Below are 16559 nucleotides of genomic sequence, written 5' to 3'. Positions count from 1 at the left end.
TGCCTAACTTGTAGGGTTCTAACAGTAAGATTACAGTTACTACAAAAATTAGCACATTTCCTCACTGGAATACAATCCCACACATGAATCTTCTCAAAGATTATGGGAATCCCTTTTAGAACTCTTAAATACACCTAAATTACACAAACAAGGACTTTGAAGAAAACCAACATATAGCACAGGCTCACAGACTCAGTGGAAAACTAATAACAAGGCTGAGAGCCAGCGCTGGCACATGTTTTGTTAACTAAGTAATCAAGAAAATAAGAGTATGGCAAAAATACTACTTGGATATGAATTAGCTGGTTCTTATTTATACATCATAATGGAGATAATGGCCTGTTACAGGTACTTATTACTTCAGCATCTGCTTTTTTCTAAAGGTTACCTCGACTTTTATGCTTTATGACAATACAAAAACCAGAGACATTTAGAAATGTTTTCAACATTACCACTTAAAACCGTTTATTAAACCTCTGCTTAGAAAATTTCTAATAAATGCCTCAGATTATCACCACTCCCCACTGTGTATAATCCACAACAACAATACAGGAGAACCGCGATCATATAGCACACTGAAAGTATTCATAGTAATGTTCCTACTTACGTTTCTGTGTCTGAAACTAATGACTCATTATTACACACATCATTGAAGGTATGAAGTTGGTTCTACAGTTAGAAAAAGGAAGAAGAAAGTTAACATTTTGTCTAGACATCTTGTGAGGTAGCTTTCTTACATTTATAAACAGTATCAGTGAGTGTAAACAATGTCTTCCAGTAGTTCTCAATGCTTTTAAATACGCTGCTTTGACAAAACTTTGAACAGGCATTCCAGTAGCAAGAGGCATCACTTTTCCTTTTTAATTGACCTTTCTTTCACTAAAGCAATTAAATGCTGTTACAAAACTCCACCCACTCCAGAAATCAAAGCAAGGTGTGAGGCAGTCACTTTGCACCCAGGCTTTCACGAGGAATGAAACCTACACTCTGGAAACTGATGTCTTAGGATGAGTCTCCCCATTACTGTAACGTTTACTACAACAGCAAAGATTTCTTTTGTCACATTATCAGTGTGAAAGTCTGCAAAAGTGGAGAGTGAAAATTATGTATTTTTATATGAAATGAAGCTTTCAAAGGTATATGAACTGATAAATTCAAGTTATCTCAGCAAAACAGAAAAGCCTGCTGGAGGTTTCCATCTCTTTACCACCCTTTTCCTCAGCATCAACTTTCCAGATACAGAGGTGGCTTTGCATCCAGTTCTTTACCTGTACATAATAGGGTTTTAAACATTTAAAACTAAGCAATAAAACTTACTTCTCATCTGGCTTTCAAAAATATTAAAGACAAAGTAAAGTGAATTTTTGAAATTCCAATTCAACTGGTTGCTTATCTTTATCAAAATATTTACTCTTCCCTGTCTTGAAACAAGCGTGGTACATGTATTCTCCAATCTGGGTGACAGCTAATGTCCTGCAGCATCTACACAGAGATTTATTCATGTCTGAACTCAACAAATTTCAGGGGAAAAAGCATTTTTGAAGAAATTAGTGAGAAATCAGAGCCTGGTTATACAATTATTAATAGATAAGCTATTAATAGATACTTTCAAATGAAGCCTATTTAGGAGTGGAAAAACATGTGAACAGAACTTCATGAAGAAATTATAAGCTGTTAAAATTGGGTCAAAAGAAGAAGTGAGAGTTCACTGGCTTCTCTGAAGACTTGTGCCCCAAACAAGACTGTTTTGAAAGGGATCTAGAAGTGAAAGAGTACTGAACTGCACCTATCCTCAATTTTAAATCCATGGGCACACGTTGATAAAATATTTCCCATCTGAAATCCTTATCCAAAGGAATTTTGACAGAAGGTGTTTTTTTTGATACTGGAATTCTGAAACAGTTTTCACAGTAATTTCCACTAAAGTTGTAGAATTCTGGCACAACCTGGCAAAACAAAGTACATTTGGGACGCTGTTGCACCACATTATTCTCACTCAGCTCCTAACAATTTAATTCACTTCATGTTTCCTTACCGTGAAATACCAGAGCCAATAAAATACTTTTACAGTGTTTTAACATATATGAAACATTAAAGGAGCTAAAGATGCCTGGACTTGATTAATGGAATACAAATGTGTTAGCTGTGAAGTCAACAAAGATATGAAGTCTTCAGCAAAGGAAGGCGAGAATTAAAAGGCATCTCACCAGCTAACCTTGTCTGAAGACTCAGGCATCAAAGGTAATTAAACCTTATACATAGGAAACCAATGCAGGAAGAGGAGGTACATTTAAGTCAGATATAAGGCAGAAGCCCTTCCCTGTGAGGGTGCTGAGGAGCTGGCACAGGGTGCCCAGAGAAGCTGTGGATGCCCCATCCCTGGCAGTGTTCAAGGCCAGGTTGGACACAGGGGCTTGGAGCAAGCTGCTCTAGTGGAAGGTGTCCCTGCCCATGGCAGGGGGTTGGAACTGGATGAGCTTTAAACTCCTTTCCAACCCAAACCAGCCTGTGATTCTATGAAATGTGCACTGTTCAAGTTTTGCACTGAATTTGCTCAGGAAACACCCAACAAGGTCGCATTTTCACTAATGCACAAAACCAGATAAAAAGGGGTTGAAGAACTGAAACAGGAAGGACGGCCACATGAGTTGAGTACTCATTTCCACGTATTTCAGTTCATCTGTAACTGGAAGGACAGGAAAACAGAGAATCCTATTTGTGAGGGACTAGGAGAGACAGAAGAGTGTATTTTGGAGCTGAACCACTTCATCAGATGGTTGGGAGATAAAATCAAAGTGAAACAAGGTAACAACAAAAATAAAGCTTCAGGCTGAGAAAGGTGGGGCTGTTCAGCCTGGAGAAGAGAAGGCTGCATGGAGACCTCATAGCACCTTCCAGTGTCTGAAGGGGGCTACAAGGATGCTGGAGAGGGACTTTTCATCAGGGACTGTAGTGATAGGACAAGGGGTGATGGGTTCAAACTGAAACAAGGGAAGTTCACGTCAGGTATAAGGAAGAAGTTCTTCACTGTGAGGGTGCAAAATTCTGCTTCTGGTAATACATGTCCTGTTATTAAAATCTCACTTTTAGGTCAGATTTATCAATCATGACAGGTCAAAACACAGAACTACATAAAATGATACAATTTCCCAGGCCTAAATGAACTACATGCCTGAAAAAAAATGCAAACTGGTGGATTCTTATTTTCAGACTTTCAGAGGATGCACAACAGAGATTGACTGGTGGTGTAATGTGGAGAATTTCTATAGGAAAAGGAGGAGTGGGGTTTTGGTTTTTATCTATTTCTATTCGATGCTATATATATTTACCTCTTCAGTCTTCTGCTAATTAATGCAAAAATGCTCTCTCTTGAGAAACAGACTATACTAAACAAACAGGAAAAAGAGGTATGTACAATACAAAGAAGCAGCTAATTATAGTAGAGTCAAGACACTGCAAAGGTAAAATTGAAAACAGACTGAAAGCCTGTGTAAACAACAAATATAACAATGTCAAGGGACTTGATTTCAACATAGCTGTCACAAAACATGGTTCTAAGAGGGTTTTTTAGCACGGTATATTGCTCAGGAAATGTGCAACAGTTCCATTCCATATGCTGCAGAACATAACCATCACTTGGAGTTCTCTCTCAGCGAATCCTATATTCGCAACCATGGCTATAATTTCCTAAGACTGCAGATATAAGAGGATTCTGCATTTTCACACATTACAAGAGCCCCAAAACCAAGTCTGCAACTCATAAAACACAAAAAGAAACATTTTTCTCCAAAGTATTATTAAGGTTTTTAAAAAGTTCTTACTGTTATTTGACTCAGCCCAGCCAATCTCATTGTCAGAGTTGGAGACATAAAGTACTTGAATGCAAGATCGAGACTTTCTTTATCAAAACACAAGGCTGTATCCAATGGTTCTTTAACGGTGCTCCACATCAAATCTGCCATGTTCCGGGCTGCACTCTGTCGCAACTCCTGGTCTGACAGTTTACATAAATACCTGGAATAAATTACAAAGGGAAGGGAAAAAAACAGTATGATTCAAACTAGAACATTCCTGGAACACCTTCTTGATTACAGCAAACAGATATTTCCAATAGCTGTAAGAGTACTAAGCCTTAATGTACCACAATCAAAAGTTGGCAACAAAAAACGAGGAAAACCAGAATTACACATAATATTTTAAAAAATAAATTGCTTGTTTTAAACCTCTTCAGATTTATTTCATTCCACAAAATGACAGAAACCCATGGAGCTCTTCAGAAATGGAGGTTGGAATCCTAAACTCTGCATCTGCTTCATGGGAAGGTGCCCTCTCTGGGTAGCTGCATCATGTTTATTTACTTGATTTAAAACTGAAGTGTCACAATCTGCTTAAACAGGCCAGGCTGGATGGGGCTTGGAGCAACCTGCTCTAGTGGAAGATGTCCCTGCCCATTGCAGGGGTTGGAACTGGATGAGCTTTAAGGTCCCTTCCAACCCAAACCGTTCTATGATATTAATACACTTTAAAAGTGAATTCCTGGAAATAGTGGGTCACAAACAGCATGCTCTGACAGTGAGGATACTCTCAAGTTTAATATATCCCTATCTGTGGTCTCACACCCAGAACAGAAACACATTAAAATTGTGCAATCCCATTCTGATACAATACATACAACAGGTTCATCATAAAAAAGTATCTAACCCTGCGCAATGAGTCGCAATACAAGTATGCTCTTCAAATGGAAGGCAGAAAATCTAATCCATTTAAAATAATTATTAATAAAATTATTAATCATAATAATGATTTCTAAACACTAACTTTCAGAAGTTAGCCCAACTTTGGTCTTACCTAAGCAACGACAAGATCAAGATATACCAAGAACACCTATACAAAACACAGATGCAGCTGAGGATTTCTTCTAAGCTGAATGCATAAGAGAAGAATGCTTAGAAACAACCTTTCGTGGGCTTCTTTTGATTTAAGGACTTTGAATTAAAGACTGCCCAGTGAAAGGGACACGCACATAAGGCTGACAAAGTTTTTTCTTGCTGTACTTGTTTAACATCTTCATCGCTGACATGGACAGTGGGATTGAGTGCGCCCTCAGCAAGTTTGCTGATGACACCCGGCTGTGTGGTTTGGCTGATACCCTGGAAGGAAGGAATGCCATCTAGAGGGACCTCGACACGCTTGTGAGGTGGGCTGATGCCAACCTCATGAAGTTTAACCATGCCAAGTGCAAGGTTCTACACCTGGGTCGGAGCAATCCCAGGCACAGCTACAGGTTGGGCAGAGAAGAGATTCAGAGCAGCCCTGCGGAGAAGAACTTGGGGGTGTTGGTTGATGAGAAAATGAACATGGGCCGGCTTCAGTGTGCCCTCACAGCCCAGAAAGCAACCGTATCCTGGGCTGCATCAAAAGGTCGAAGGAGGTGATCCTGCCCCTCTGCTCTGCTCTTGTGAGACCTCACCTGGAGTATTGAGTGCAGTTCTAGTGTCCTCAGCATAAAAAGGACATGGAACTGTTGGAACAAGTCTAGAGAAGGGCCACGAGGATGATCAGGGGACTGGAGCACCTCCCGTATGAAGACAGGCTGAGGAAGTTGGGGCTGTTCAGCCTGGAGAAGAGAAGGCTGCGTGGAGACCTCATAGCAGCTTCCAGTATCTGAAGGGATGCTGGAGAGGGACTCTTCATTAGGGACTGGCACTGGAATAGGTAGTCTAGGGAGGCTGTGAATGCTCCATCCCTGGCAGTGCTCAAGACCAGGTCAGATGAGGCCTTGGGTGACCTGGTTTAGTGTGAGGTGTCCCTGCCCATGGCAGGGGGGTTGGAACTTGATGATCTTAAGGTCCTTTCCAACCCTAACTATTCTATGATTTCGAAGTTTCAACTGCATCCAAACTATCTTTAACTACACAGACGTGTTAAAAATCCATTTGTTTGACAACCTAAGCCTGGATCTATCCTTGGAGACCAGCCAAATAGATGCATGAATCTTTTAAGAAACACAAGAGATATTAAAGTACACTTAACTAGATTTATGCACCATTCCTTTGCATTTACATCATATAAACATCAGTAAATTTTTCTTAAAAAGCAAAAATACAGGCCCTGATACTTATTTAGATTGAGGTCTGTTCACAGCTCTTATGTAGAGGCCATAAAATAAACACACTCCAATTATACTTAACATTGTCAAACAGAAAAGAGACTTCAGTACAAATAATAATGGAGACTGTAGATTTATGATACAAACAGATAAGTTAACAGCAAAACACAAGAAGGATCATTGAGGGGCAAGGCAATGAGATCCTTCAGCGTCATGAACTGTGAAATTTGTCTTCTCAGGTGGAGCACAAGAAAGAAGACGATGGCAAGAAAATGCCATGCTTCTGTGCTCTGATTTCTAAACAAAAGTAGCAACAAGAAGGGAAAACACTCTGTTTCATGAAGGATTGCTAAAGATCTGAAAGCTGTTCAAATAAATGATATGAGTTTTCTCATCCTACATAGGGCAGATAAAGAGTGACTGTACGCAACAGCCTGGTGGGAATGGACATATCTACACATACAGAAACAAGGGTGCTTTTGTGGTTTCACTAGATTTCTGCAACAGGACCTGCATCTGAAATCTTCCTCCCACTACAAAGTTTGGTGAAGCAACTATACTGCCCTAGTGCATATAACAAAAGCTTTCGTATTGCAATGCAACCGTCTCAGTATAAACCTACTTTCTTTCATAAATTCATATTACAACCACATTTTTAGGGTTCTTTCAGCCCATTTACATTTATTCCAAGCCTGAATCAGACTTGTGTCATGTTTGTTGTATTATATCATTAAGAGACGGTGTTTAAAAAAAACCCTACTTTATAATAACTGAAACTACCATGTAGATGCATTTTCACAGCTACAGAAGTACTCGAACAGCATTAACCTGTTTTGCCAAGGCCCTAAAGAAAGCTACAGAGAGCACTTTTAATTCATTAACCTGCATGCTAGGTTTTTTTAATTGAAACTGGTTATTTTAGCCAGGCCCTGTATCAATGTAGAAGATTTTATACTTGTCTTTACAAGTGCAACTGCATCTACACAAGAAAATCTATTTGCATTATTACACTGGTCACAAATCACATACGATCATATCTTTACTACCAGGATTAAAACTATAGAAACTGTCAGAGTAGGCCAAACCTCATTTTTGATGGGGAAGGATACAGTGGCCTAAACCCATCTGTATCAGTACACTGGGTCTACTTTACGCTTTTACCAGCAGAATGCTATTATTAAACAAAAAAAGACATCTTTTGCTAGCATGGGCAATTAACACTCATCTTTCTTTATAGTGACTAACTACATCTGCCATGTTGCCTTAGAAAAACAGTGATACTGGAGCAAGGTATTTAGCCCAAAACAGCCAATCTAAAAGCAGATGAAAGACTTATCCCATATATATAATAATGGATGAACCTACCTAGTACTGTAAATTCATTTATCTCTATACTTTATGGTCTCTCGTTAACCTAAGCCTCTTAGTTTCACCTTTATGCTTGCATGAAAAACAATCTCCCTTCATGTTTCCCAAGTCTGCAACCTGGCAGTTGTCTTGCACTGTTCTCCATGTCTTGGTTTTGAAAACCTGTGAATTATCATTCCCTATTTATTGTCTTCACTCCTGTAATAGCCATCTCCCTGTCAAAAAGAAGAGAGTCCTAGCCTATGTCCCTCCTCCTATCAATGTATTGTGTTAACATACTATCAACCTACGTACTTCTGTTACTACCTCTGTGACATGGAATGATCAGAACTGTATATAGAACATAAATGTGAATGTGACTGACTCATATAATGGCTTAATAATAGCTTCCATTCTGTCCTGCGTTATTTTTTTTAATCCCTAAATTTTTATCTTTTTGATTCTGAAGAGCATTAAAGTCTTAAAAGAATGAATGAACAATTTTTGCCTAAATGAGACTTTGGAAAGAAAGGCGCCTCTTTTTATAATATACTTAAAGGATAGCCTGTATCTGTACAGGACATGTCCTGCCAGCTTAGCATACTTGGAATAATCAGTGAGTATATATTATCTACATTTAACCAACACATATATATTTTCTTCTTTAAAACTCAGGTTTAGTCTACTGAAGCTATTTAAGTTGCTGTATTTAGGGACAGAGAGAGTTCACTTTTAAACATGCAGTTCCACATTAATGTAATGCTCACAATCACATCTTATGCTCCAGGACTTCAGCTACTCAAGCGTGAAATAATCATTTTCCCCTTAATATGACTCCTCTGGAGCACAGCTGCAAAAGGGATATCTAGCAGAATGAGTGAGAGCTCCTCAGTGATAGGAAGAATTCACTTAAGCTCTTGGCCATTCTCTCCTGACTGTATCTACAGCATAAATGTTCGGGGTTTTGGAGGAGCTCAGTATTTTTTGCAATTGAAAACTTCAAGGCTTATTACAAGTGTTTTTCACAGTATTTAGTAGGAAGGAGTGGTCTTGGGCACTCCCACAAATCCCAAATTCTTAAGAAAAGTATTTTTAAGCAGAAAAGTAATTTGAATTATTCCAGCTGCATTCTCTCTCTCCGTATCCCACAGGAAGCATCATGGATTAACAGTTTGGAGCTTCCACTTCCTCTGCATATACCAGTGCTATGGTCATGCCCTGTGCTGAGACTACATGGCTAACACAGGAGCAACTGCCACTGCAATTTCCTCTCCATGTGCTTGAGCAGAGCTAACTGGGGCAGAGACATGAATCCTTCCTGAAAAATCTCTCAAGCTCCATCCTGAAGCAGGAGAAAGGAAAAAGGGATGGGAAAAGAAAGGGTTAGGACTATGATACTGGTCAGTGCTAATGCTACACAGCTCTCGGATTTTACCGGAGGAACATTAAGTATGCGATACCAATGGTGCTGTCAAAGAAAGAAGAATTTTAGGTCTTTTCCTTCATTCTATCCAGCACTACTGATGGTTTATAGAGGCATTTACAGTATCAGACATACAATTTTATCTCTTCTCATAAAACTGGGCTTCATTGCTAGTCTTCTTCTTTCTAAAGGACAGAACTACCCATGACACTTTCAATCAACAGTCCTGCCACTGAAGAAACACTGCCCCCAAAACACTGCTGTTTACAGCTACTGCTCTCTTGAGGCATTCAGTATGTGGAACCACGCAGAGCATCGCTCATCTCAGATCTTGAGGTGGATGTCAGATGGAACCAACGTCTCTACAAAGAGGCACCATCAACAACTTGCCCTCATTTATAACTGCAGGAAGTTAGGACTTACTTTCGAGTCACATTGTCAATCAGTCTCTTCTTTTTTTTCATGAGAATGTTGCAATTTGAAATGCAGAATTCTAAGGTATGAGGATCAAAAAAAGCTTGAGGAGGGGTCAAACCCACTTTGTTTCCTTATTAAAAGGTGCAATTTTTAATTCAGGTCCTTTATTTCTTTCCTAAACTGCGTAAAAACATAGGCCCTTCAGAGGCAAGATCTGAATGCTAATGCTGCATTCCCCAGGCAGAAAAATATCATGTATTGGTCTTTTCTTATTGCTACTTTTCTTAGCAGCTGCAATAATGGCAGGATTGTGTCCATAATCTTTGCAAATTCCAGCAGCGGCCTGTTCTACCCAAATACACACTCTGCTCTTCATTTCATCCACTCCTAGTAAAAATAACCACAGAACAGGAACATAAAGGATGACCTCATCTGACAAAAGATGCTGCTAAGATGTCAGTCAGGTGATCTCTCTTTCTGCTTAGGCTGATCAGTTCTTGCAAGGCATCTACACGAGCAGCAATTTGGACTAAGAGTCAGTTAGAGCACCGAGAGCTCATTCTAGACTAAACCCCTCCCCAGGCAGCAGAAGCAATGGCAGGATTTGTCTCAAAGGTGCTGTGCTGTGTGCCCAGGATCATGTTTGCCTTTTTCTTTTTACTAAAGTAAAAAGCAGATGGAGACCTAGAGACCCAAGCTGCTAAGACGAGATCTGTAAGCTTGACAACCACATGGGGTGAGCTGCATACATCAAGGAAGTCATCTTCCACCAAAGGCATCTGTGTTAACTTCTGTCCCATATATAGGTATAGCACTAGAGATGATTTCTGTTATATGGCCTCCTCATGTCTCATTCTGTACGTGCATCTTCACAAAAAAGCTTTGGATTTCATGATGCTGAGAAAACCCAGATCTCCCATCAGGATCCAGTTGTGAAAAATGGAAACTGGGAGATCATTCCCTTCCTTCTCTGAACTGCTAGAGTTTTCCACAGATGTACCCTGTAGCAATATTACTGTTCAGACTGACATGAATGTATTGTAAATGCTAAGAACAGGCATCAGGCTGCTGACAAATTGCATTTCAAATCAGATGCAAATATTCTATGGGTAAAGTGGAAGAGATGAGGAGAACACAGGAAAAATATCTATTCATTCCAGTGACTGTAAGCACATCTACAGTTATACAATAGAAAATGCTTTAAGAATTACAGTTTGACAAGAATTAGAGTTTGACAAGCAAGTGAGGATTAACAGCAAAGACTGCAGGTTGTGTTATTCTGTCTCACTCAAGTTCCTTCTTATCAGCCTATCTCTAATTGCTGATCCTTCAATGCTCTTTAATTTCCATACACTGCAAAAAGACAGGTAAGGCTCATGACCCAAATTCCCAGGTACAGGAACAACCATTAACAGAATATGTACGGAGACAAGAACTTGAAGATCCTCTCTCTGCCTGTCTTTCCTAGGCTGCTCCATGATTAATAATTACCTTTATAAGATTTCAAAGATAACACATCTGCATTAAAGGAGTGCACTTGGCTGGCCTGTAACTCAAGAGTGATATGTTTTAATGAAAGATCAGAATACTCTTCTCTCTGCTGGTATCATTTAGTAGAGGCCATATCATAGCAAGACAGACTGACAGCCAAACCAGTACTTAAATTTTTACAATCAAAATTCTTTACAATTAAAACCATAGCATTTTATAATATGAAACACAGTTCTTGAGCCTCATTGTTCCATGCACTTCTTTGTTGCCAATGTAATTACTTTTGTTAAAAGTCTGATTTTATAAGGGTAGAGTTAAGACAATAAAGGCACGCTTGCTGCTATTAGGGAAGTCAGCTACAACCAATATAAGCACATTTCTAACGTTACAGTTATAGGAAATCCAGAGCCCTGGAGGAGCTGTGGGCCCATGCAAGAGCACCGGCCTTTTAGGTTGTCTGCACCAGCTGTTTAACACTGGGCCACCAGAAGGGGAATTAGGTGTGACCACATCCCTCCACCTCCAAGCAGATAGATATACATACACAAGATCATTTCATCAGCAGCTCACTGGATTTCTTCCGTTGTCCTGAGAAACTCAATAAAAATACATAGCTCATATAACAAAGTTATCTTTACAAATACTTTCATTTTAAAGTATTTTTCATGATAGGCAGCTTGATATAAAGATCTTTGGGACTGGATATATTTAGATACATAAAAGTGCGAGTAGACTTTTGATCACACTTCAGTTCCTGCCAGCTGGAAATACAGAACATCAAAATGTGAAGAAATGTTAAAACTCAGTATATGAAATCTCAGTGACTACATATTGCCCTTCTACTTACATTGTCCCATTGCAAATGTAAAGTTCTATGAAGATACCGCAGTGAGTGAAACTGTATTACAATCAAACCTGACGCAACATGTCAGGATGGGGCTGGATGTCACACTGAAAATGCTATTAACAAGATTGATCTGATTGATACTGAAATCAGATAGATGTAAGGAGCTGCCCAAACTACCTCTCAACATTACCTTCACTCTCCTTGTTGAAATGGTACAGTCAGAGCAACAACTTGAACAATTAAAAGTGTATCAGCTGAAATTATTCATAGCTGCTGTCAAACAGTGCCACAAGAAAAATACTTAAAAGTAAAAAGTTACCTGATAACATAAGTCCTAAAGGGTATAATGTGCTGCATGACAGCAGGGATGTGTAGCCATATTCTGATCTATAATGCAAAAACATAAATAGATAGAAAATTCATTAATGACATTTAATGAGAATGGTACATTTGCATGTGCAACCCCACTTGAAAAAAGGCATTGTTGTTGTTTCTCATTCGACCTCAATTCTTTCCACTGCTTAACTTTCAAAACTGCTATCTGAGAAATGCTTCTGTGACTTATCAACAGGAGTTGCATCTTTCCTTCTAGTCAATTGGAAAACATAAACTTTGTATAAATAGAATCATACCACCCAGATGTCTCATTTTCATATTTTCCGCAGTTTCCTCAGTAGGAAAAGCTGCTACTCAGCCTCATGGGGTTTCTTTTTCCTTTTGCTTTTAAAGCCTACAAGAAAATGATTCCACTCTTTCTGTTCCTTGCACGTCTCTCCTAAATCAAGTAAAATTATTTGACTTGTGTAGATGTTTTGCTTCTTAGTCCTTCTATACCCTATAAAATAATGTTTTGTAACCAGTGGTTAAGCACAGCATTTTCACTACCACATTTGCATTCTCATATTTACCAGTCTGCCTTTTACCACCTTTGCAAAACTGTATGCAAGAAGAAAATGTTATGCAGAGAAAAAAAAGCCCTGAACCAGCTATTTAGCACCGCTGTGAGGAAAAGACAACCAACCAAACTACTTAGGCAGTTACAAGTTCCATCTGCATTTCAAAAAGGAATGCTGAGCCTGTTAAACCTGTTACAGAAAGACTACTACTTGCCAGGTAAGGGATCTAGTGTGGATGAAACATTAGCAGCTGTTACTACTACCCACATAAGTTTAATCATGTGCACACAAGTCGGGTGACTACCTAACGCCCTCAGTCACTCAAAGCGGTCACGGTAATTTACATCGCTGTGTTTATTCTTAAAAGGATGGCTTAATCTTTGCAACTGATGCAATAAACCCTGGCCAAGGACTAAATTCTCACTCAATTTCAGTGCTTTGAAAAGAAACCAGCCAAATCTTCACATTGCAAAATAGAACACATTTGGAATAAGCTTCTGATCCAATTGGCAGTGTCGAGGAGAAAAAAGTGCTAACACCCCAAAGAGAGAAGGTGCAACTAGAAGATGCTTCTAGAAAGAGGAATCAAGTAACATTTTGACAATGAACTGCAAGGATGACAAAGATACCATTGTATTTACACGATTTGATTTTTAACACGGTGTGCTCTTTTTATGAAGCACAAAAGCAAATACATTTCTCTGTGAAATAAAAGGAGGAAATGGGTTTATAATCTTTTTTGTATAGCTTTCATGGTTCACAGTAATTTTTCATTTTGTATTAATTCAAACTTCTAAAGCCATTTTGTTCACTTGTATCCTTGTATTTAATAATACACCCTTCATCCTCTGAATTGAATTAATGGATAATTTCACACGTTATAAATGAAAATGTAATTTTCACCATGAATCTAAATACACTAGATTATTTAAATAAAATGACAAAATAGCATATAAAAACATATTAAAATAACATAATTAGCATTACATTAAAAATCCACACCTTTCTCATACTTTCGTTTTGCCTCTCCCTGCTCTTCAGACAAAGTATTTCCTGCATCTGTTCTGGTCTCAAGCTTCAGAGCTTTTGGGGTTTTGTATGATGTGCTCTTTATCACAGGTATTTAATTTCTACAAGGGAGAGCATTTCTCAACAGGTTTTATTTCTGACTTAAGTTTTGAAGCCTCATAGAGTAAAATGAAACCAACATTCTGGAAACCATCAGCATTATTTCAATTCATTCATCTCCGCTGAGAGGGCGGTTATTCCTCCACAGCATCCACAAAACTGAAATGGTATGGAATGAAGTAATGACAGGTTTTCATTGAGGTTTAAACCCTCCACAGAACAAGCTGTAGGTCACTGATTTCTCTGCATCTGCTTTTAAGAAGACCAACAGAACAAGAGGTGGTTAGGCTGAGTAAATATTGCAGAATAAGAAATGGGGGAAGAAAGGAGGATCTATGTATATAACTAAAAAATACAGCAAAGAGATACCCTAAGAAGGAACAGGCAGTCCTACCACCATACAGGCTGCTAAGAAAGCATCTTGCAGAGCCTTGAGCTGGAGAAAAACAAGTGTGTGCCAACTTCACACACTCCCTGTGTGAAGTAAATTGCATTGTATTACATTTGTTGGCTTTATTACTACAAACGTTAAGTTTGTCTGACAAAGACATTTACTCAAATGAGATCTGCTGGATAAAAAAGTTCAAGGAAACACCTTTTCAATAACTGTAATGTCCTCTATACAAAGGAGACACCAGTAATCACATACAAGTGGCTGAGCTCCCCATAGGCTTTACTGATTTGTGACAATGGTCTTCTCTTACACGCACCTGTAGAGTGTACTTAATGAGATATTCACCTTCCTTTGTGGAAGAAACAGAGGAGATGCTTTCCACACCACTGAAGTTAAATGTTACTGGTTAATAGCAAATGATTTCTTTGACTTCAATTGACTATTTCCAGCTTCTTCGTCTACTCTGCTTCCTGAGGCTTACTTCTAAGCTTAACTTTCTAATGAGAAATGGATTGGTTCAGCCACACTAAAACCTTTCTGAAAATATTTTTGGAACATTTAAGGTAGTGGTTAAACAAATCATTCATTTCACAGTCTTTACATTCCAGCACGGATATTTCTAGGATTCATTACAATAATGGCTACTTAACTGCCATTCCCAAGAGTTAGTATAACTGAAAATGTACTTAAGAGTTACTATACACTATGGTTCTGGCTTAACACACTGTGAACCAGTTAAGAGTTGACACTGCAGAGCAGTTCACAGAGCTGTTCCTGACAGGGTCATCCATAAACCTCACACTATGTAGAAATCTCATCAACTCAAATGTACTGGGGTAAACCCAAGTCAGGTTTGCAGAGCTCTTACGGTGATCACCAATATATTTCTCTACAAAAAAATACAGGGCTTTGTTTTAGTGGAGTCTCATGTATCATTTCACAGGCAATCAAAAACATTTATTCATTATTTATATTCACCTAAGTTGTATGAATGAGATGATATAAAAAGAAACAGGGAAAGAGAAGTATTACATCAACATCAGAAGCTTATGCACCATTGTAGAGAGAGAGAAAACTCTTTTTTAATATCAGTAAGGTAAAATGCATTTAGTCAAAAAAAATTCGCTGCCTCGTTTGGAATCAATGAACATGTTGCATTTGAATGCCAGAAGCTCTGCTAACAAGTTCACTGAGTGACATCAAACTGCAGGAAGTGGATGAGTAAAGCACATAACAAATAAAACATTTCCTTATTCTGTAGTGAACTGACAGGAAAAATCTAAAGATGGGAATTTTTTTAAACCAGTTTTCCTCTAACCCACATGGATTTGCCAGCAAAGCCAGGCAGAGCTCAAAAGAATGATTCTAGTTGAACGGTAAAAGATCTAATGCTGGAAGAGGCTGAAGAAACAGGATTTCTACTGGCTATGGCTTGGGTTGAATTTAATTTTATCTGGCAGGATTAAGCACTGCATTCATCTCAAATAGCTGCAAGAGACAGCTAAATGTATTACCTGCTAGAACAAAAGATAAATGCAAAGTTGCTAAGTAATTATATGGAAGGAGAAACTTTACCGAGAAGTATTCTGGGTTAGAACACATCACTGTGAATAAAGAAAGTAATCTATGTGGAGAAAAATAAAGACTTGAAAAATGGACAAAGAAGAAAAGCAGATGCAGTTTGTAACCACGCACTGGTATGGGATATCTAGGATTTGGGATATCTATGGGATAGCTAAGAAATGGGATTTGCAGTCAGAATGCTTGTTGAAAACAAATGCTGGTGTGACAGGGAGCTGCCGCTCATTGTTCAGACAGTTCTGCCCATCCTCACAAAAAAGGAAACCAAAAATCCAGCATGCAAAAACATTTGATTCCATGACTAAAATCTATACCAGAATAACCTACAAGACTACACATTTTCAGCAGATGGTTTGATGAAGACTCTATGATGCACTGACAACAGCTAGAGATGAAGGGCTCATCAGATCATCACTTGAAAGCTCATCGCATCATACAGAAAGAGCCAGAAGGTACATACACAGCTCTGCTATTTAACATGCAGAGGTCCTGCAACAGTGCTCCTGTGCAAGCTTACAGGAAGGGAGCATCCCATGGCCTTACTCATTTGTTCTCTAACCTACAAGATAAGTATCATTATGCTACAAGGATCAGGAGTGAGTGATACAGAACACCAGCACTAGCTTTAGCTCAGTCACTGGTTCCCTCCATGCAAACGTATTACAACACTTATTTAGAACAAGGAAGGAGGGAAGATGTGTGGAAGGAAGAATCTGATTTTAAGTATTTAAAATTGCAACCAATGTCAAAATTTTGTTAAACTCACTCCCTACAAGGTGTAACAAACTGTTGTTCTTCTTTCTGGCCATATGTAACACCTACAAGACAGGTCAATGACTTCACATTCTCACGTTAAACTAAGTCTTCATATGTCCTTCAAAGACTGGTTTGTATTTGCAGCACCAATATCCTTCAAATCTCCACTA

At 38.7% G+C, this 16559-nt stretch overlaps 1 protein-coding gene across 11 annotated transcripts in view; it reads right to left on the bottom strand.

The window, feature by feature from the left end:
- The window catches only part of USP34 (ubiquitin specific peptidase 34), a 137036-nt gene that overhangs the window by 89648 nt on the left and 30829 nt on the right, over window positions 1–16559 (bottom strand). For all 11 annotated transcript variants that reach the window (XR_009744734.1, XM_061461589.1, XM_061461595.1 and 8 more), the window contains exons 6-8: window positions 11954–12021; window positions 3822–4014; window positions 608–669 (exon numbers count right to left, since the gene is read on the bottom strand). Coding sequence is in view for 10 of the 11 variants with exons in the window: in XM_061461589.1 (XP_061317573.1) it covers window positions 608–669; window positions 3822–4014; window positions 11954–12021 (323 nt within the window). In the remaining variant the exon portion in view is untranslated. The remainder of the gene's footprint in view (window positions 1–607; window positions 670–3821; window positions 4015–11953; window positions 12022–16559) is intronic.

This window comes from Pezoporus flaviventris, unplaced genomic scaffold (genome assembly GCF_033815535.1).
Source record: "Pezoporus flaviventris isolate CSIRO_AGI_PZ_B2104156 unplaced genomic scaffold, CSIRO_AGI_Pfla_v1 ptg000031l, whole genome shotgun sequence".
Taxonomy (NCBI): domain Eukaryota; kingdom Metazoa; phylum Chordata; class Aves; order Psittaciformes; family Psittacidae; genus Pezoporus; species Pezoporus flaviventris.
Note: the sequence above shows the minus strand (reverse complement) of the source record. Positions and strands in the feature narration are given on the sequence as shown.